Source organism: Cryptomeria japonica, chromosome 9, assembly GCF_030272615.1.
Source record: "Cryptomeria japonica chromosome 9, Sugi_1.0, whole genome shotgun sequence".
NCBI classification, from domain to species: Eukaryota; Viridiplantae; Streptophyta; class Pinopsida; order Cupressales; family Cupressaceae; genus Cryptomeria; species Cryptomeria japonica.
Genome location: NC_081413.1, coordinates 633695396 through 633718822, shown reverse-complemented (window position 1 = coordinate 633718822; position 23427 = coordinate 633695396). Strand labels below are relative to the sequence as shown.

The 23427-nt window shown below is 35.7% G+C and overlaps 1 protein-coding gene across 2 annotated transcripts in view; it reads left to right on the top strand.

Annotated features, from left to right (window-relative positions):
- Positions 1-23427, top strand: part of LOC131078097 (membrane-anchored ubiquitin-fold protein 6) — a 51297-nt gene that overhangs the window by 1001 nt on the left and 26869 nt on the right. The window contains exons 3-4 of one of the 2 annotated variants that reach the window (XM_058015752.2): positions 934-1085; positions 21532-21696. In XM_058015752.2, coding sequence (XP_057871735.1) covers positions 934-1085; positions 21532-21696 — 317 coding nt within the window. The remainder of the gene's footprint in view (positions 1-933; positions 1086-21531; positions 21697-23427) is intronic. The other variant, XM_058015753.2, reaches the window with a different exon arrangement.

Here is a 23427-nt window from a genome sequence, read left to right as displayed (position 1 = left end):
TATATAAGATTACGAGATTGGTCAAAATATATAGGTCTTACAAAGTTTCATGTTTTCTGTACATGCTTTCTCAGAGAGCTATCTCACACATCATCAGTGTTTTATATACGATAAATGTATTACTATTTTATGGGATATCTTCTTCTTTTTTTTTTTTTTTAGCCAATTCTCTTGTTTTTATTAAAAAAGAGAAGATTAGACGACAGATTTTACAAAAATATTTGCCGATATTTATTGTGCATAACCTGTGTTGAAGTTTTCATACGACATGTCACTCATCATTAGGGAAGCATAATTAGGGAGACATTTTGATTTTTGTGGGATTTTTAATTTCGTGTAGTATTGAATACTCTTTTTTTTAATGGTACTAGGCTGGGGAGACTTGAACTGTCACCTTGTGGCTTACAAATCATGCAATTTGTTGAAGCATTGAATACTTGGCCAGAATATCAGTAGAAGGTTATAAAAATTCAAATTTTGCCATTTTAACAAATTTTCACAGGGGTATAAAATGTACATAAAGTAATTGGATTCATCAAAATATATTTCCACATAGTAAGTTCTGTTGTTTCTATCATCATTAATCTATAAAGCACTTGTATCTTATTTTTGGAAGTAGACATTTTCCGCTACAATTTCATGCTTATATAATATAAATAAATTGAACTTCTAAAATATTTACGTATTTGAGTCCTCTTTGGATGACCTATTCGTATGATTCAGATTAACCATTCTTGTATGACTTTTCTGTCATAACATTTGTAATAATCACAAGACAAGTGGACCTACAGATCACAGAGCACAGAGCACAGAGCACACTAGCACCTCTAGCTTTCATCTTGTTTTTTCTTGTGTTAATCTGTAAGACCCTGAGAAGGATTACAATACTACACAATGGGCATGACAATAAATTGATTTTGCATGTTGATGCAGATTTATTGTAGGGAGAATTGCAATGGCAGATGTGGACTTGCTGGAACTCAAGTTCCGTCTTCATGATGGCACAGATATTGGACCTCACAAATATGATTCAGCCAGTACCATTTCTACAGTTAAGGAAAGCATAATTGGTCAGTGGCCACAAGGTTAGGGATGAGAATATTTTGTCACGCTATTTCTTCGTAGACATTTATTGTTACAACTTTAATATCTTGTGTCACAATGGCTTCATTTCCCCCCTGCTTCTAAACCTGTACAGACCATTACACCATGAGCATTTTAACTTTTTGGGGTAAATCATGGGCAAGGTTATGCTTTGCCTTTGTTAGGGATTGAAATAAGCTTGGGTCTCATTCTTAAGATTACATATCTTGTTAACACTAGAATGTACCTGATTTTGGTACACCACCACAAACTCATCACTTGGTAGTGAATGGACAATCTTTATTCACTATTGCATGGAAACACATTACTTGGTGAGTATAGGACACCTTTATTTCTATTTGGGACAAGCTTAGTTCACATTCTGTTTTAATTTTAAACATGTTCCTGATCACTTGGTAACGTTGGTCATGTTTAGTGTGGTGAACCTCACCACATGTTGGTTGCCCACTTTTATTGTGATAAGGGACAAGCTCGGATGACACTCTTAAGATACACAACGGAAACTCATTATTTGGCGAGTATGGTGTACCTTTATTTCTATTTGGTACAAGCCTAATTCACCTTCTGTTTTAAACATGTTTGTTACACCACATCCTGATCACTTGGTAACATTGGTCATGTTTAGTGTGGTGAACCTGACCACATGGTGGTTGCCCACTTTTATTGTGATTAGGGACAAGTTTGGATGACACTCTTAAGATTTTTAACCTGAGTTACAGATGAACAAATCCATAGTTGTCTCATTACAACCTGATCACTTGGCTACTTGGGCTAAGCTTAATTCACCTTCTGTTACAAACATATTTGCCACATCACATCCTGATCAATTGGTAATATCAGTCATATTTAGTGTAGTGTATCTCACCATATGTTGGTTGACCGTCTTTACTGTGATTTAGAATAAGCTCTGATGACATTCTTAAGATTCTAAACCTGAGTTACACTTGAATAAACCCTTTTCTGTCTCATCACAACCTGGTCACTTGGCTAATTGGGTTAAGCTTAGGTTACATTCTGTTTTAAACATACTTGTTACACAACATCCCAACCACTTGGTAAGATTGACCACTTTTTTTGTGATGAACCTCACCAAATGGTGGTTGACCACTTTTATTGCAATGTAGGATACGATTGGATGGCATTCTTAAGATTCTAAACATAAACTTCTCTAATGAAATCATGTTTGTTACAACACAATCTCATCACATTTCTGTAGGGTTTGTGGGCTACCTTTTTGGAGTGATGGGAATTTATTTTAGGGCGCCTCTTACAAATGCCCTCATTATTATTACACTATTAGCTGTCGGGCATGAAATAATTAAATTGATTTATTGTAAATAATTAAATCAAACCAAATTCATTCTTTGTGCAGGTTGTTTTTCCACTCCTAAAATTTTGTCAATCTCATTTTAAATTTGGCACACACAAACCAATGTGAAGGATGAACTGTTTTTTTCTTAGTAATTACAAGGGATGTATTTAGGCGGTTCATGGTAATAGAAATTTCCATGATAGAATAAATTCAAAGCGGTTCATAGTAATACAAGTTTCCATGAGTATTCCCAGATAGAAGAAGCGTATGTGACTTTTAATCTCAGTGTGAATTTTTTTGTAGAAATATACACTGGTACATGACTGGATAAATCATACTTCAACCATAATGTCTGCAAATGAACATGAAATGTTTTACATAAAACAGACAAAGGATATTACCACCCCATAAAAGAAAATTAAAATATGTACTTGACCATGATCACCAACAGAACTAAAATTAAGGGTTGAAGGCAATGAAAACTGCAGGTCCATAAACTTAAAATACTTTCCACATCCTTGGTCCTCTCAGGATACATGATGAACTGATTTGCAGATGAAAATAAAACCATGTCCAACAAATGTTAAGGAATGTTTGATTATGTCCGTACATTACAGGGTGGTTGTAGGGCAAGTTGTGATATCAGTCAAAGTCTCAAAGACATAAAATAGTGTGTTATTATGAAGTCCATGCCAAAGCTTTTTATCGAGGTAGTCATTGATAGGAAAAACCATTTGTTGATGTCAAGTAATTGACATATCCTGTTGACATCTGCTGGAGTCATTTATATAATTGAGTGATCAGTAGAAAATTCAAATATTTTGCCAGAAATGGGAAACAAAAGGAATATGGGTTGGGCTGAGAAAAAATGGTTTTAAGATCTCAGGCACTTGAAATGTTTTTGGCTTTTGAGTACATATTCAGAAATTAATAAAATTTAAGTGTCTCCATACAAAAAAGTAAAAAATCATTCAATATTTTATGAACACACAGCTATATCTTGAACAGATCAAGATGTACTCTAGGACTTTTCCTAACACAAGTAGGTTCTTTAAATTCTTTGAGATGACTGGAAAATGTCACATAACTATCAGAAACAATTAGAGGATACCTGGAAATAAAATGTGTACAATAGAGAATCTGCAAACATTTCATTAGGAGATGAGGAAAGGAAGTCCGTCTTAATAGAGATATGCAGGCAACAGGTCAAAAGGTTGAGTTATTATGGATTATAATTGAATGATTAATGGTTAGTTTTTTTGTTGCTAATTTTGCCAGCCATTTGTTTTAGGCCAGAAATGATCTAAGGAAACTTGATTTATAAAGCAGTAGGATATTCAATGTGAGAAACCCTTTCCATTCAGTTTCTGGTACATAGGAATTAAATTTATTTAGGCAGTCCATACAAGTTAAGTAGTGCTCCAATAGCAAGAAGATAATCCTTTGTATGGAGAGCACTGGTACTTGTCTTTTCATTTAATTTTTGATAACATAAGACTCTAATTTATTTAGACAATTTATAGAATATAAACAACACTACAATAGCAAGAAGATCATCCTTTTTATTGGGAGAGCTGAAACTTGATTACTTGCTTTTGTTATTGTAGTATATGCTGCTACTATTTTAGCGTGGATAATGTTTTGACATTTTCCCTTTCCATAGATAGAAAGTTTAAATCACAATAACTAATGATTATGAGGCAGATAATTTTGAATGAGGGCAAGTTTGTTGGATTTTCTTGACAAAATGTTCCTTTTTCAAAAACTAAAGGCAATAATTGCTGCAGTAGAGTCACAAGTGGAGCGGTAACAATGTTGATGAAACAATCTCTTGGTGTTTTTTTATTGATTCCTAAACCAAAAATGAATTGCATATCTTGGATTGAACTAAAAAACGTAAAAAATTGTAGAAATCGAAGATGAAAACTACTGTTTTTTGAAATTTAAGGGCATTTCCATAGCATAGAGATATTGAGAGTAAATAATATAGAGTTTAACCCATGATTGTAGAAAATAAGATTTAGTTGTTTATATTCACATTGCTGATTACATTGCATTGCATAGAGCATACTTCATAGTGCATAAGTAATAACTAGACAGTTACAGTTGACAAAATTTCAATTACAAAGTACAAAGTTCTAAAAAATTAAATGTAGCCAATGACTCTTGCTACTACAAACAGAGCTATGCTAGATGGCTGCAGGTCTTTTTGATGAAGCTACTAGTTCAAAGCCTCTCCTAAATCGTTCAACCTCGTGACCATCCAGGTTGGCCTCCAAGATCTCAAAATCCTCAGGCTCAAGAAAGTCATTATAAAGACAGTTTCTTTTGCTGAGCAGACATAAATTACAAAACAGGAATCAAGTGGTTCATGTTTATGATTTAATAATACTTGCAATTTCTAGAATAGTGTGAAAGGGAACTATATTAAGAGTGTGAAAGGGAAATTATATGACAAAGGAAGTAATTGCAAAGTTCAACTTAATAGATTTTGAATCAAATAGCTAAGGATAGAGTAATAGAAAACGCTCTTGAAACAATATCGTACATCTCAAAAGACCACAAATGATATTGAAATGTTCTCATTGATAACTATTTTAGCAGATTTGTAAAACAGTAAGGAAGTGTTAAATATTTTTCCTTTAGATAATAAAGACATGCTAGTACAAAAGAAGAGAGCTACTGTTTGAGCCACAATTTTAGCTATTATTATGCATGTAAATTTTTCTTGATTTTGTATAGAAGTGGATGATGGAATTAAAAACATTGGGACTTTGAGTTGAGAATTTGAGAGATTAGCGTACAAGTTTCAATGAAAAATTAAAGCATGAGAAACAGTCCCTTTCAATGGGATAGTTTCTGCAGAAATCTATTTGGATTGTTAAAGAGAAAATATATGAGACTTGCTTCGGGAGGTATTAAGATAAATAAGCCCACAAGACTAGGGCATGACTTCTCTCAAGGCATGTATTAGATTGCTTGATACCTATTTAACATGCATGGAATGCTACTCTACATGTCTAAAGCATTCATGTATTGCTATTGTACTCCTTGCAGTCCTTCTGAACCTCCATGTATATGGTGAGCCTAAATGGAGTTTAGTTCCCTAACAATTGCAGGGCATGCATTTAAGCAGCGAGTTTCACCAATTAACAAAACACTAAGCCTATAGAATATATAGAAAATTTAAATATAAACAAAACAATTCTTCATTTTGATATAAAATGTTGCTACAGTTCATTTTTTTCAGCACTACAAGCTGATTTTTATCTTTCTGATAGGAACTATTCTGCTTCCAGTTCCACAATGTCTATATGCTATTATGTATATACTTTTACTTCCCACTTGATTATACAATTGTCACTATCCTACCTACTAGTCTTTAAAACTTGATGGCCAATGTCAAATCGAAGCTCCAAATTATCACATTTTGTTAGCATTTGAAAAGGAAATTTGTTCTTACCTAACCTTGATAATCTAAACAACCATCTTGGTATCATTGTTGACAATTGAAATGTTCAAATTCTTTTGAATAGTCATGATCACAAGAATTCCAAGAAAAAAAACCTCTTTAGGTTGATATCAAGCCAATAGAGTTTTGTTTCAGTTTAGTCTAGCTCTCTATATTTACTTTTGTCAAGTATTATAAGGTTTAGATATGTTAAAAAATCAAATAGAAGCCTTACTTAGTATTTATGATATTGTCTACTATTTTCCACTAAATTGTGTCTTTCGATTTATATACATGGAAAGCATTGCGATGAGTTGAAGGCAAATGATAGTAGTGTGGAATACTAATAAAAAGACAGTTCATCTCTTAACCATTCCATGTTGATGTCCTTAACATCAAACATAGAAGCATACCAAAGAACATGTCTCTATTTTAATGTCCTTAACATCTATTAGAAATATATATTTATTTTAGGTTGCCTGCCTCCGATTTGCCTCAGCATCTTAATGAAATTTGGTGAATCTTATGGTGAACCACGTCCTAAAGGCTAGTGATCAGTTCTGTGCCAAAAATCAACAAAAAAACCCAATTAAATAGAGATTTTGCAGAGTTAGGTTATCATGATAGGTTGGTGGACAGTAAATGCGTTTACTAGGTGATTTATTTTTATGATTTATTTGCGATTTAAACCTGTAAAAATTGTTGAACATCATTGAAAATCGTGGCTGATTAAATTGCAATTTTTTGGGGAAAAAATCATATCGGCTGGGGATTTTTTAAAAAATTGCAAAAATCAGGATTTTTTGAGGATTTAGGCTTCAATGATTAGAAGTTCTATTTGTGATTGCGTCAATTGGTACAAGAGACTACTAATTTTCCAGGTCATTGAACGGTTAGTGGTAACCCTATTTTAGAATTTTTTGTGCATTGTTGCATTCTAGGTGATCCATAGGAGAAATGGCAGAAATCAAAGAGGACAATGTGACCTTGAGTTGGTTGACATGATGAGATCTATACAAGCAATCCAAAACCCTTGAGATTGTGCAAAGTTGAGGACTAGTTGTGTCTGAAGATATTACTGATGACTGTTAGGACCAAACTTAATGCCGGTTGACAGTTTAACAGTTAATTACAGTACTGGTAAAGTTTAATGCATGAAACAGAAAGACAAATAACATCCACACACATAATACAGATATTTGTACGTGGAAATCCTGTAAGGGGAAAAACCACGGTGGGAAACCTTACCCACAATCAGATAATACTACTGCAGATAATATGTGTGTACAATATGGGGTCTGCACATGCAGAAAGGCCAACTGCCTAGAGCTCACTGCTCAATCACAAGATGGGAGTCACACTGACTACAATTGGATGGTTAGATCCAATGATAATGTACTGCTCAAAATAGCATCTTCATATGTTGGATTCAGTACCGGTTAAGCTCTGATTGCCTTCTCAAAAACCTTCCTTCATTCTTCAAATGATGTCTGCGTGTATAGCTCTGCTTATATTCGCATATACCTTATTACAATCCTTCTTACATTCCCATATCAATCTCACAAATGAGATCTTACATTTATACCAAAACCTTGGCTCACTAAGAATATTACAATAAAATCAATTACATATGAGTCATTATGCGATGCATTATGTCGGCTCAATGCATTTACAATAATAACAAATCATCTCCATAACGTGCCGTGCTGATCTGGAATAGATGATGCTTGCCGGTCCATAACCTAGACCTATTTGCCGGTAACAACAAATATGCAAACTCGATTAGACCAATAACCAAATCACCAAAACCAAGTGTCCAAACAATGTCTTTGACATAACCAAGTAATCTCCAAGTCATCCTCAGTGCCGGTGAACAATATAACCTGCCGGTGAACCAACTACCGGTGACTGTGCATAAGTTACTGAACATGCCGATGAACATAACCAAAGATCTCCAGTGCTGATAGGTGTTGACAAGTGTTGACATCAATGACAAAACCAATGCAACACATCCAAAATACCAACAATCTCCCCCTTTGGCATTGATGGCAACACAAGATGGAAAAACCATTCAAGTGCCAAAACAGAAATGCCAAAAACCAAAAACCAACAATCTCCCAAAGAGATCATTAACCAGAAATCAAAATACAGATACAGAGAGTAACAATCTCTCCCAATGAATAGTCTCTCCCCAAAGGATAAAGTGTTTTTCCATAGATATCTCTCCCCCTTTGACATCAAATGTCAAAGCAATACAAAAACCAGATACAAAAGTCCATAGAACTGTTTACAAAATACCAACTACCAATTACCAACTACTCCCCCTGAGAAGTAGCTCTCCTCATCAAAGCCGGAAAAAAGTTTTTTGTTCAAATCTGCCGGTCTGATGCCAGTCTCCATCTGTCTAAGTCTCTACCGGTGAGGGTATTACCCGAAGTTGTTCTTTGAGATATTCAAAAGTTTCCTTAGGCAAAGGCTTAGTAAAGATATCTGCAATTTACTCTTTAGTATTCACATAAACCAATTTCACTTCCTTTGCTTCAACATTCTCTTTTAAAAAATTGAATTTGATAGAAACATGTTTAGTTTTAGAGTGAAATACCAGATTCTTAGATATATCAATTGCTGCCATATTATCACAGTAAATGATTATAGGTTCTTTACATTTTACCTTTATGTCCTTCAACATTTGCTTAATCCATAATACCCGTGTACAGTTAGTTGCTGCTGTAACATATTTTGATTCTGCTGTTGATAAAGATGTGCAACTTTGTTTCTTGCTCAACCATGAAATAAGTCTGCTACCAAGAAAAAATGCTCCGCCGGTGGTGCTTTTTCTGTCATCTACATCTCCTGCCCAATTAGCATCTGTGTATGCACATAAATCAAAATTTTCATCTCTAGGATACCATAAACCAAGATTTGTTGTGCCTTGTAGATATCGGAAAATCCTTTTCATTGCTGATTCATGATTTTCTTTAGGATTACTCTGAAATCTTGAAACAATACATACTGCATTCATAATATCAGGTCTTGTTTGTGTCAAATACAGTAAACCTCCTATCATAGATTTGTATCTTGTCGGATTAACAGGTTTTGATTCATCCTTCAAAGATAGTTTATCAGTTGTAGTCATAGGTGTAATTACCGGTTTAGAGTTTTCCATGCCAAATTTCTTCAATAACTCCTTCAAGTACTTTGTTTGACTTATGAATATACCTTTATCAGTCTGTGAAATCTGCACTCCTAAAAAGAATTTTATCTCTCCAATCATAGACATTTCAAATTCTTCTTGCATCTTATTAGAAAAGTCTTTACACAATCCATCTTCTCCTCCAAAAATGATATCATTAACAAAAACTTCAATAACCAAGATGTCATCATTAGTCACTTTGTAATATAAGTTGCTGTCTGCATTACCTTTAGTGTAACCAAGCTTCAAAAGATATTTATCCAATTTAGCATACCAAGCTCTTGGAGCTTGCTTCAATCCATATAAAGCTTTCCTTAACCTGCATACCATATCTTTGTCACATGTCAAAGAAAATCCATCAGGCTGTTCAATGTAAACTTCTTCTTCAAGATCACCATTCAGAAATGCACATTCAACATCTATTTGATATACTTTATAGATCTTGTGTGCTGCAAAAGCCAAGAATAGTTTGACTGCCTCGATTCTAGCCACCGGTGCAAAGGTTTCATTATAATCAATTCCTTCTTTCTGTGAATATCCCTTACACACTAATCTTGCTTTGTTTTTGATTACCTTACCATCTTCATTAAGTTTATTCCTGAAAACCCATTTAGTTCCAATTACATTTTTGTTTTTAGGCCGGGGAACCAATGTCCCTGTGTTATTCTTTTCAATTTGTTCCAATTCATCTTCCATAGCTTTAATCCAATGTGTATCTTCACATGCCTCAAAAATAGATACTGGTTCAATTTGAGAAATTAAACATACCTCTTCATTTGCTAGTCTTCCTCTTGTCATAACTCCTTGATACTTATTTCCAATTATCTGACTTTCAGAGTGATTCGGTCTTACATACCTGGGTGTATTCACTCTCTGCTGTTCTTCAGTCACTGTGGAATTTTCAGATGATGCCTGTGTGGCTGGGTCAACATTTTGTACCGGTGTACTCAATGTAGGTTCATTTGTGATTATCTCTATTGCCGGTTCAGGGTCTATAGACCTTGAATTACCTCTAAACTGTTCATCAATCTTCACATTTGCACTCTCAACAATTTTCTGCAATCTTTTGTTAAAACATCTATATGCTTTGCTCTTAGATGAATAGCCAAGAAATATTCCTTCATCACTTCTAGGATCAAATTTGCCAACATACTCATCTCTTCTAATATAACATTTGCTTCCAAATATTCTGAAATATTTAAGAGTAGGAGTATTACCAAACCAAAGTTCATGAGGGGTCTTACCGGTTTCACCTTTGATGTGAACTCTGTTGAATGTGTAAACCGCTGTATTGACTGCTTCTCTCCAATACACATGAGGTAGGTTTGCTTCAGATATCATGCTTCTAGCTGCATCCAAGATAGTTTTGTTTTTCCTTTCCACAACTCCATTTTGCTGGGGTGTCCGAGGTGCTGATAACTGTTTTCTGATTCCATTCACTTCACAGAATGTATTAAATTCCTTAGATGTGAATTCACCTCCTTGATCTGATCTCAAACATTTGATTTTTTTGCCGGTTTCATTCTCTACCATTGCTTTGAATAATTTGAATTTCCCAAAAGCTTCTGATTTCTCCCTGTGAAAAGTAATCCAACACATTCTAGAATAGTCATCAATGATTAGCATAAAATATCTATCTCCTTGTAGACTTCTAGTTCTTGCTGGACCACATAAATCAGTATGAATTAAATAAAAAACATTGTTAGATTTCTCTGGAATACTCTTGAAAGTTGTTATAACTTGCTTTCCAAATTGACATTCCTTACATACCGGATTGTGAGGTTTAACAATCTTAGGTAAATCCCTTACTGCCTTAGTTGTACTGATTTTCACAATGCAATCAAAATTTACATGACAAAGTCTCTTATGCCATAACCAATTTTCATCAATATGTGCAATCAAGCATGTCTTCTCATTGTTATTTAGGTGAAAGATATTACCTCTAGTTTGATTATCGGTTGCAATTTCCAAACTAGTTCTGTTCAAGATTTTGCATTTACCATTCTTGAATTGTAATTGAAATCCTTTTTCAACTAATTGACCAACACTCAAAAGATTATGCTTCAAACTTTCAACATAGTAAACATTATCAGTATTGTGCTTACCATCAAAAGATATAGTTCCTTTTCCTCTGATCAAACAAGCTTTATCATCCCCAAATCTTACTAGACCTCCATTGTATTCCTGAAAAGTCAAGAATTTACTCTTATCACCAGTCATATGATGTGAACATCCGAAATCAATGATCCATTCAACCTTTTCAATTTTAGCAGCCAGGCCTTGCTCTATCGGTTGTACAGTAGGTGCCGGTTGACCTTCGGTTATTGCAACAAAAGCCCATCCACTGTCTATCGGTTCCTCATCAGAATCATCAGTAACTCCTTCATCAACGAGGTAACATGATTTGTCTCTATTCTTCTTGAATTTGTATTTCTGATAATCAGGGTTAGGCTTATATGTTCTTTTAGCTTCTTCTCTCAATCTTGCATGTCTATCAGGACACCTAGATGCCATATGGCCAATTTTATTGCAGTTAAAACATTTAAATGGTGCTTTACCTTCATACTTACTTCCAACTGGACCTTTAGGCATTCTTCTTGCGAATAGTGCTTCAAGTTCTCTTGCATAAAGTGCTTTCCAATCAGATTTCTCAGATGATGATGATGATGCTGTAGATGATGATGCTTTAAATGCTAAATTTGTCTTAATAGTAGCAACAGGACCAAATTCCTCAAGTTCAAAAGCTGAAAGTTTTCCAACCAAGGTGTCTCTAGATACTGATGCATTAGGCATAGTTCTCAATTCATTAATAGCAGTTACTTTCATTTTATATGCGGGTGGCAATGCTCTTAAAACCTTAGAAACAATCTCATCTTCACTTAAGGATCCTTCACAACATTGTATACCCAAAACAATATCATTAACTCTTTCCATAAAAGCGGAAATCCTATCATCTTCTTCCATTTTCAGATTTTCATACTTGACCCGGAAGCATTCCAGTTTTGCAATTTTGACTGTGGTATCACCTTCATTCAATGTCTCCAATTTGTCCCAAATAGCTTTAGCAGTAGATCTGTCTGATAATCCCATGACTAGCTGATCTGATAAAGCGCTCAAAAGTGCTTCTTTTGCTTTGCAATCATTTTCCTCATCTTTAGCCAAGGTTGGTGGAGTAGGTTGACCTTGAGTAGGACCAACATAGCCATTCTTTGTAACATCCCATATGTCTCTTCCAATGCAATTCAGATGTGTCTCCATTCTGATCTTCCATATATCATAGTTAGTTCCATCAAGCTTCAGATTGTCCTTCCTGAAATAGTTAGTTACCATAGAATCTCTTCAAGCTATTAAGCTTCTGCAAAAAGAGGACTTAGCTCTGATACCAATTGTTAGGACCCGGAGGCAATTGAGAGTGGGGGGGGGGGGAATCAGTTGTCTATTAATTTCAATCCAATTTACACTTAACCAAACTTAATGCATAATATCGGTAAACCAAACTTGATGCTGGTTGACAGTTGAATAGTTAATTACAGTATCGGTAAAATTTAATGCATGAAACAGAAAGACAAATAACATCCACACACATAACACAGATATTTGTACATGGAAACCCTGTAAGGGGAAAAACCACGGTGGGAAACCTTACCCACAATCAAATAATACTACTGCAGATAGTACATGTGTACAATATAGGGTCTGCACATGCAGAAAGGCCAACTGCCTAGAGCTCACTGCTCAATCACAAGATGAAAGTCACATTGACTACAATTGGATGGTTAGATCCAATGATAATGTACTGCTCAAAATAGCATCTTCATATGCTGGATTCAGTACCGGTTAAGCTCTGATTGCCTTCTCAAAAACCTTCCTTCATTCTTCAACTGATGTCTGCATGTATAGCTTTGCTTATATTCGCATATACCTTATTACAATCCTTCTTACATTCCCATATCAATCTCACAAATGAGATCTTACATTTATACCAAAACCTAAGACCAATTGTGTAGGTCGACTCACTAAGAATATTACAATAAAATCAATTACATATGAGTCAATATGTGATGCATTATGTCGGCTCAATGCATTTACAATAATAACAAATCATCTCCATAACGTGCCGCGCTGATCTGGAATAGATGATGCTTGCCGGTCCATAACCTAGACCTATTTGCCGGTAACAACAAATATGCAAACTTGATTAGACCAATAACCAAATCACCAAAACCAAGTGTCCAAACAATGTCTTCGACATAACCAAGTAATCTCCAAGTCATCCTCAGTGCCGGTTGACAATATAACCTGCTGGTGAACCAAATACCGGTGACTGTGCATAAGTCACTGAACATGCCGGTGAACATAACCAAAGATCTCCAGTGCTGATAGGTGTTGACAAGTGTTGACATCAATGACAAAACCAGTGCAACACATCCAAAATACCAACAATGACAAGAGACAACTAGGTCAAGAATCATGGGCAAGGATGCTTCAAGTTTTAATGATGAACTAATGCAGAGGATAAATTTGCTATGGCATTGGTTAGAGTAAGAAGTAAGCCATGATTTCGTCTCCCTTGTTGCTCAGGAAGTTTAAATCTTTAAGATCTACTAGATTTGATCAGTGATCTAGAGAAGTATTGAGGTTGAGTCCACGGAAGACCTTAAGAGTGTTAAGTAGTGATTTATGCGTGAAGAAAAGAAATTTCAAGAGAAGCAAATCAGACCCAACTCTGTTTATAGTCTAAATAGTCATAATCTGATTGTGACAAATTTTGATCGGTTTGATACTGATGGCAAAAAAAATACGGCATACTTTCAATCTTTAAAGGGACTCACTGCAGTAGTCTCCTAGTGTAGTAAACAGCATTGAACAGATTCTCTCTTCAACAAAAGTGTGACATAAGGCAGCAGCATTGGCAGACTGGAAGGAATATGGTTTGGAAGGAGTTTGAAAGATCTCCAAGTTAATCAGGAGAATTATAAACTAATTCCGTACTTATCGGAGAGCTGGTGCAAAAGACTTTGTTAAGCTGTAGCACTGCAATATTAATTTCAACAAAGGCACTCTCCTGAGAAAAAATTAAAAAATTGAGAAAAACTTGTGATTTAACAATGATGAGTATGAAGGATAAATGTTGCAATAGTAATTCTTCGAGTTGAAGTATTTTGTTGGTCATAAAATAATGTTCTATAGAGCTGTTATATTTTTTGCAAATACAGCTTTAGTGTGTGAAAGAGAGTGTTTCCATTTACAAAAAATGTGAGGAGTAAGTGTACATACAATAATGTATATTTCATATTGTTAGTGTATATAATCTCTTGCATGTACATGCACATGGATAATTACACAAGGAGTTAAGCTTGCTTAGGAGTACTAGTTGAGTAGGAGTTTATCTTTAGTCTCATGCTATTTTTGGTTGCAATATTTTTAGGGAGTCTTAATTAAATTGACATGCCTATTTTGGCTCCACTAAATTTAGAGGACTATTGGCCAATTTATGTACTTATTATTGTCAGCCAATTCATCCTTTCATTCAGCATTTAGCGATTCCAATCTGTGTTTTTTGTTTACTTGCAGCAAGAGTGTATGTGAGCTTGACTCGTGTGGCTCAAACCGGTACAAGCATTGATCCAGTTGATCTTGCAAATTCTCATATGGTATTAGGGTGGGATTGGTTTAGTTTGTTGGTTTGGTATTTTCTAAAAAACACTATTTGCATGTAAATTCTTGCTTTGTATATGGGTACATATTTTTGTCGTCATATTTTGTTCTAGCAAAGCCTTGTGCAGAGATCATGAATTTGTGATTTGAATCATTAGAAGTAGTGAAGGAGAGGCCAATTTAAGGGTTTTCAAATTGAATCAAGAGGGGGTTCTTGTGTTGTGCTTTGTCACTTCCACAACATTTCTTTCGATTTTTCTTTTCTTTTGCAACATTTTTCTTCAAGAATGGATTCAAATCAGACTTCAGTCCTTCACGCCTTTAACACCCTTTAACTTTCACGACTAGAAACTAAATGTTCTGTGGGCACTGAGAAAGAACATGTTGAGGAAGCTAAAGAAAAGCAGTTTAATAAGTGTGATCAAGCCTTTGGATTTCTGTGTTTGAATGTATCTCTTGAACTTCTCTTTCATGTAGAGAATTAAGTTTGGATTGCATTAGAAAAAGTCTTTGAGAAGGTAGATGAAATGAAAGGTCATGTGTCAAAAACTGAGCTTCTAAGTTTGAATCCAAGTTTTATTGACACTCTAGAGGACTTCTTCACTAAGTTCAAATCATTAAGGTTGCAGTTAAAAGAATGTGAAATAGACAAAAGGGATGATCAACTTGTTCTTTCAATACTCTCCAAACTAGGCCCTGATTATTTTGTGTTTGTATCTGCCTTCTACTCCACCAAAAGGGCTCTTGGAACTGCTTGAGTATGCCTTCTCTAGATAACTTCATTGTTGACTTGACTAACACTCTTTGGTGGGATTGGGAAACAACAGGGTTCAAACAATCAAGGGAAGACACAAAACACTTAGGACAATGAGACCAAAGAACAAAAATTTGAGGCCTCCAAAACCAACATTGGAAAACAAGGACAATGGAAACCTAAGAAAGAGAAACTTAAGTGTGCCTATTGCAAGAAACTTGGGTATGGTGAGCACAAATGTATGAAGAAGTAGATCGGCCTCACAGATCTTCTTGAGGAGAACAACAAAGGGATCATTGAATCTCCATCTTCATCAAACTAAGAATCTACTAAGAGAAAGCTAAAAGGCCATGTTGGTTATGCTTCTACATCATCAAAAGGAAAAGCTCTTTGTGCTACTACAAGTATTGGATTAAGGAGATGGCTTGTTGATTTTGGAGCTTCACATCTTATGGACCCTCATAGTTTATGTTCTCTTCTTTTGAGTCTTGTGTTATGCCACCCATTTTGATGGGTAACAATTCACAAATGAATGTAATTAGGAAGGGTATCCGTTGTTATCATGCATGGCACTTTCAATGAGTATTGTGTGTACCTCATTTGTCCAATAATCTTCTTTCCATTTATCAGATTACTCATGGTGGAGTAGGGAAGTCTTTGGAATTTACACTTGATTAAGTTATCATTAGAGATTTGTAGAGCATAGAGATTATTGCTACTGGGATGGTTGATCACGCATCTCAGCTATACAAATTTTCAAATTTTTCTTTTGATGATGGCTTTGACCCTTTGGCTGTTGATCACACTTCTACTGCGGATTACGATTCTGAGGAGAATTTTGGTTACTTGAATCTAGGTATTCACACATATGATCTAGTTTTTGAGCCATGCATTCCATCTCCTCCATTTGCTATTGCATTTACAGAATTTAGTATTGCTTCTCTGAGAGCTTCCAATGATTTAGTGCAGAAAGCTATTCATTGTCTTCCAGATACAACTACATGGGATGAGTACCTGACAGGTATTGCAGGTTTGTTTTGTGAGCACTATCTTGTAGACTTGGAGGACACTGTTGAGGATGTTCATATTCATTTTAATGTTAGCTCATATGGAGTTGCATCATCTCTTCAAATGTTTTGATGGCATCTTCAGTCCCTCTGATTCCTTCGCTATATCATCATCAGTCACAGTTTGGCATTGGTGTGGAGACCTTTGAGAAGCATTTGGAGGGATCATCATTGTTTCTGGATTTTGCACCTTTCAGCATCAACATGGGGACACTTGAGTAGAGTTTAGAGACTTCATTCATCTTGATTTTTCTTCCCTCATATTCCTTTTTGGAATGGGAAAAATATTTGCATACTTTTATGGTTTTATTTCTTCCTAAGGGGAGGAATGTTGTTTGATGGGCTTGGATCATTTTCAGCATTCATTGTTGGGTATCAAGCTATCAACCATCGCTACAAGAGATTCTACATTGAGGGGGGGTTGCGTGGTCTCTCTTCTTCTCTCCTATGGGGGGACTTTTTTCTCACATGGGGTTTTGTTCTTCTCATCTTCTAGAGAGATTTCTTGTATTTTCTCTCTTTTTTTGGGCGGGGAGGGGGGGAGTTATTTTCCCCGGGTTTCCTCCCTTTCTCCACTTTATGAGAGATTGCATTGTACTGGGGTACTGTTGTGACGTTTTCACACATCGCCCCATTGCAAATGGGGACCCATGTTTTTTGCTTTTTAGGGTTTTTTTTTTTTGGTCTTTTAGGGTTTTGTAAGCTAGCCTTTGCATTTTGAGTGTCGCCCAGGTGATCACATGGATAAGCAAGTCCGGCTTGAGTGATGTCTTGATTCTGAAATTTGGCTAAGTCTGTCTTGATCCTGAAAATTTGGCTAAGTCTGAAAGTCCTGATCCTGAAATTTGGCTAAGTCTGGAATGTCCTGATCCTGAAATTTGACTAAGTCTGGAAACTGAAAAACCTCAAAAAACTAGATTTTGCAATATAACTCCTGGAGGTCTGAAACCACTCTCAAACATCCTGAAAGTATATATGGAATATAACTTAAAGTATAAGAAAGAAGAAACATAGAAGGAAATGTTATATTCCATTAAAATTGTCCTGATAGAGAGTTCGAAAAGTCAAATTTCGCTCCTGACCTTCACTGAGGGTCCAGAGCGAAAAGCGCTCATGTCCCTCTCCAAGGGTCCAAGGCGAATTGCTCCTGTCCCTCACCAAGGGACCAGAGCGATTTTATTCATATGCACATTTTTAGACCTTGTTTCGACTCGAACTTTTATTCATGGCGTGTAAAGAGGTGATATTTTCCTCAGCGAAGGAAATTTGAAGTGAAGAGTAAAAAGATTTGGCCCTGAGAGCAAAAATCGCTCCTGTCCCTCACTGAAGGACCGGAGCTTGAAATCCAAAATTGCCTTGTCCTTGAAAGATTTGAACGATTTCGCGATTTGAGAAGAACGAGGGAGGTACATTTTACTCATTGAATATAATTTGGTTGCACCTCGAAGGAGAAAATTGGCCCTAGAAGCAAAATCGCTCCTGTCCCTCTGCCAGGGACCAAGGCGAATTTCAATGATAGCTCCCGTCCCTCTCTCAGGGACCAGAGCGATTTTCTTATAAGACAAGTTTTGGCGAAGTGAAATGAGTTTTTTAAGTTTGAGGCAAGTAAAAGGAGGCATAACGAGTCTATTGAATATAATTTTGAAGAGTGCAAGACGCCAGTGAAGCCTATTTTGTCCTAGGCGCTCCTGTCCCTCTGCCAGGGACCAGAGCGATGAGGTTAATATTCATTATTCTTCCCATGTCTAGGCGCCAACATCATTTTCAAATTGCATTAAATGCTAAATTTCGATGAGCCTTGATATTTTTAATTAAAATTGGCATTTAAGGGGTGCGCACAAGGCATTTAATTAATTAATTTAGCCTTTTAAAAATCGAATTTTTTTAATTGTAAAGGCATTTTAAATTAATTATTATTAAATTAAATTTAAAAAGAGAGCGCTTGGGATATTATTTTAATATTTTATAAAGGTCGGCCTCTCCTTTTATTAAATTTTATTTTTTTTGGCTTATCTTGCAAGGTCGGCCTCATGGGAGGTGAAATGGTGAGCGCTCTATATATTTGGGGTGTGTTTTTCATAATTCAAATCATTCTTGCATTATCTCTCATGCGAACTTGAAGAGCAATTTGAGGAGGGCGAAATTCATCTTGAAGGCTATTGGAGAGGAGAATTTCTTGCTAGTTTGGAGGATAATTTCCAGATTTTTGAAGACATTTGAAGGCGAATTTCCAGATTTTTGAAGAGGAAGGTGGAGTTCTTTTCCAAGCTAAAGGAGGTGCATTTTATCCAAGGGAGGTCTTGATCTACATTTTGCCTAGCGAATTCTCCTATTTTTGCATCTTTTTTTAGAATTAATTCCCAAGTGGAGGTATGGCGTAATCACCTTGGCACCATTTTTGAAGATTTAAATTTTGCTTTGAAAATCCTAAATTAGGAAATGATAACTCCAGATTTATCATGAAGTTTCCTAATTAAAATCTTGAATCTTCCTTTTAAAGTTTAATTTTTAGATTTCAAGATATGTTACTAATTTTGAAATGTTGTGTAGGTATCAAGATGGCGACTCCCAAACTCGAAGGATCTACAAGTCGGAAGGCTCTCATCAAGGACGATCAAGCAAGGACAAGGACGATCAAGCGAGGACAAGGACGACCTTCTTCGATCCAGCCTAGCATCGACAAGGACGGCCTTCTTTGGACTAACGTCATCAAGGGTGACCTCTTCCAATCCAGCATTCCAAGGCGAGGTACATCATCATCCTGCAAATCAAGGACACAAGAAGTTAGAACAAGGGTTCGTTGAGGAAGCAAATAGTTCTAGATGAATTAATTAAAGCTAGCTTCTCAACAACATTAAGTTGAATATCTACCAAATTACAAGTGTCAGACAAGGTGGCATCCCAGTCATCGCTCATCCAGTCAGTGTGGTCCACCTCAGCATTTCCAGATTCAATGTACCTAACTCATGGAAGGTGGCACAAACTCCGATGTACCTACCTCGACTATCCATTGGTCGATTTTTCCAGAGAGGACATGTGTCCAAGCAATGCAATTTTATCATTGGTTGAGCATTAAATGTTATGTAATGGTTGTAGCAAACCCTAATTAGGGTTTTCATTGTAAAATCTTGGCCATTGATCTCGAATGGATCTAAGCCATCGAATTGTATTGAGGGCACTATATAAGCCTTGGCATTTCATTTTGTAAAGGCTAATTAGCAATAGTTAGAATAGTTAGGAATAGTTGGAAGCAGTTAGAAGATAGAGAGAGAATAGCAATTAGAGTAGAGTAGAGAGAGAAGGCAAAGATTGTTGCCAAGATGTTGTTGTAAAAGACTTGTAACTTCATTGAAGAAATGGTGAAATTTATGGGTCGATTCGACAATTTGCATGGTCTTTATACTTCTCATGTTTGATTTTATGATTAGACGAGTGGCAGAAATGTGCTTGATTCATGGTGAAATTCGTATATCCATACTACTAGCAGTTTGTTGATTACAGACTTGCCTTGCGTAGTCAACTGGAATCATTCAGCTTAAGCTTAACTTCAATTGTCGCTTCTTCATCGATATGCATCAACCTGATGGTGTCTATGCCTGCAGTGATGATTTGAACATCATAAAGCTTTCCTTCGAAGATCGCACTAACCTTGTGGAGATGTTCCTATGATGTCAAAACAAGACTTAGTTAGAATTTCATCAAAGATCAATCATTGCTTCCACATTCCTTAGTATTAGGATTAGATTCTCTCCTTGCCCTCGTCTTTTTTCCTTTTTTTGCAAATCAAAGCTAGTGAAATCCTGTGTTCCAGCAATATTCAAAGCAGATCAGACATTCAATCATCGAATGTAAGTCCCCTTGTGATTCCAGCAAATCACATCATACCACAGAGAGCTTATCCACACGTAGAGACCCTACATACAAGAACCTTGGAGTCATCCTGATTGATCCTTTTTCGCGATATCTTCAGCAATCAGAGGCTTTATTCAAGAGAGGATAAGGTACCCTTGGGTATTTTATTCTGTGTTAGGCAGTGTACAAAATACACGTCAACAGGTACCACATTGGGCCTAGTTGCTCAAACGTAGTTTCTTTACCCACCTAAGCTGTTCTTAAGGGGGCTGTTAGTGTATATTATCTCTTGCATTTACATGCACATGGATAATTACACATAGGAGTTACGCTTGTTTAGAAGTTATTAACTTATTAGTACTAGTTGAGTAGGAGTCTTATCTTTAAGTCTCATGCTATTTGTAGTGAGTCTTTATTAAGTGGACATGCCTATTTTGGCTCCACTAAATTTAGATGACTATTAGCCTATATATGTACTAAATATTGTAAGTTAATTCATTCATTCATTCATTATTTAGCCATTACATTCTATTTTTTTTATTTACTTGCAGCAAGAGTGTGTGTGAGCTCGAGTCATGTGGCTCAAACTGGTACAAGCACCGATCCAATTGATCTTGCAGATTCTCACACATATGTCTTGCATTAGTTTTGTATGGGTAATCCTTTTTGAAACATGTAATGCACATCTTATCTTGAAGCCTTGCATCTAATTTCCAATTTCTTGTTTTCCTATTCATCTTTTGTTTCTTATGATAATATGCTTTACTTTGTGACACCTTGTATCTGCATATACCCATTAAACACTTGCTCATAATTCCTATGTACATGACACCACAGTAAGCAAATAGGTATAACTTTGTATGTGAATAGTGTTGGGGGCCTCTCATGCCTCTATGTTGTAAATTTTCAATAATCTGCTACCTTGAATTATATGCTGTGAATTCTTCATCAGATTTTTTTTCTTGTTAAAACAGTATTTTCATTTCATCACTCACCAAAAAATATAGTTTGGCAATGATGGCATTCTTTCTGCACAAGGTGCTTTAATTTTTGACCTCTTTATTTTTTTAGTCAAACAATTGTCTTTCTCATTCTATTCTGTGTGCAATCCCAAATAGTGAATGTGTTTATGCATTTCAGACAAGGGAAATGCTCCAAAAAGAATAGATGATATAATGCTTATCACGGCTGGGAAAGTTTTGGAGAACAATAAGACTCTTACAGAATCATGGATACCTATGGGCGAGCTTCCAGTTGGGGTCATCACAATGCTTGTTATAGTACGCTCTCCAAACAAAAATTCAGGTAGTTAATAACTTCCTTTAAGAGATGCAAAAATCTCCATGGGATATTATTCTTTGTAGAAATATTATAAATGTTTTCTTTTTCTCTATAAATTGTAAAATCTCCATAAAATCTAGTTGCAACTTTTATCAATTCTGTGAGGATTGTACTTTTCAAGAAAATGAACTTGTATGATATGTTTCTAGGGGTTAGAAATACAAAAAATGTATGTACTTGTTTTTCTTTGTGAAAAGAAAAAAATCCTTTTCATTGAGCCATTATAATAGACTGTTGGAGAAGATAATATTGAGACAAAACTTAACCTATCTACCAGGAAATATCATATTTAAACTCTCTAGGACCTAAAACACTTCTGATAAGTAGTGAATTCTAGAAATAATGAATATCATAGACTAATAAAACAACTAAGTTGTGCTCACAAGTCTTGTAGATTAATATTCATATTAAGGGAAAACAAACAAGGTATTCAAAGCTACTAAAGCAAATCAAATTTTTGCTAGTTGAAGGCCAGATGCATCTCAGAGGTGTAAAAGGCTGTAAAATAAATTTTCCAACTACCTTAAACTGATGTTCTGCAGTCATGGATTTACTGGAGAATTTCGTTGAAGGTTTCCATGGTTTTCTTTTGCTTTGCCTTCCATTCACTAGTTTGGCTCTTAAGTTACTTACAAAATAGGATGTACCTCCCAGCCATGTAACTGAAAAATTGATTCACTGAGAAACTGTTCTTGCTGAACATACTTTATCATGGCACTTTATCCTCGAGGCCAGTGCCTCTCCTTAGAAAGGCGTTTCCCCTTAAGTTAGCATTCTTTTTCAAGCATCCATTTCCAATTCCAAACTGCATTTAGAAATGGAGCTGCCAGTAACTATTGTACCTGCAAAATATTTTACTAAATGGGTTCCAGTAATTTACCAGAGTAGTACAGTCAATAAAACAGCCAGTTTTATTTACAAACAGAGAGAGATTGGGTTGGGACGTCCTGTAAGTTTTACCAGTGCATAAGGAATACATTTTTGATTGAGATTATCAGAGAATTGCTGGAGAAGTTGGGATTTAAGTATTAGAAATCCACAGCTTATTATCCTTGTGCAATGGACAGCTCATGCAGGAGCATTCTAAGGCCAAATGGTAATCTTGCATTACCCAAAAAATTGATGAATCTTAGGCACATGCATTGACAAACTTTTGCAGCAGCTACTCAGCTGCTACAGAAAGACATTTGCCGCAGCTAAACAACTGCTATGGAAAGACGTGGCAACAGTAACTCAATTGCTATGGAAAGACATTTGCAGCAGCTACACAGCTTCTACAGAAAGACATTCACAACAACTAAACAACTGCTATGTAGATATGGCATCCACATGTACATGATTGCTATGGAAACATGTTCTGGTAGTTACATGCAGTTAAAAAAACCAGGTTATATAGTTTTGTGGTGATCTCAGTGGGGAACTGTTCAAAGGCAAAATAACCAATTATATTAATTAAGTCTATTTTAGCAGAAATGAACTCTTAAAAAAGGGGAGTAGTGTATAGATGTGGACCGTATGATGCTGATATAGAAATGACAAAAGAAATATACCTATAGTTTGATTTGCTATGACTGCTTAAGTGGAGAGTTTCACAGCATGCACAATCTAAAATTGATGAAGGAAGATTAGAATTCAGCAGGATACGGAGGGTTAACATGGAAGGTGAAGAGTCATGTCCAACACTAAATGCCCCAT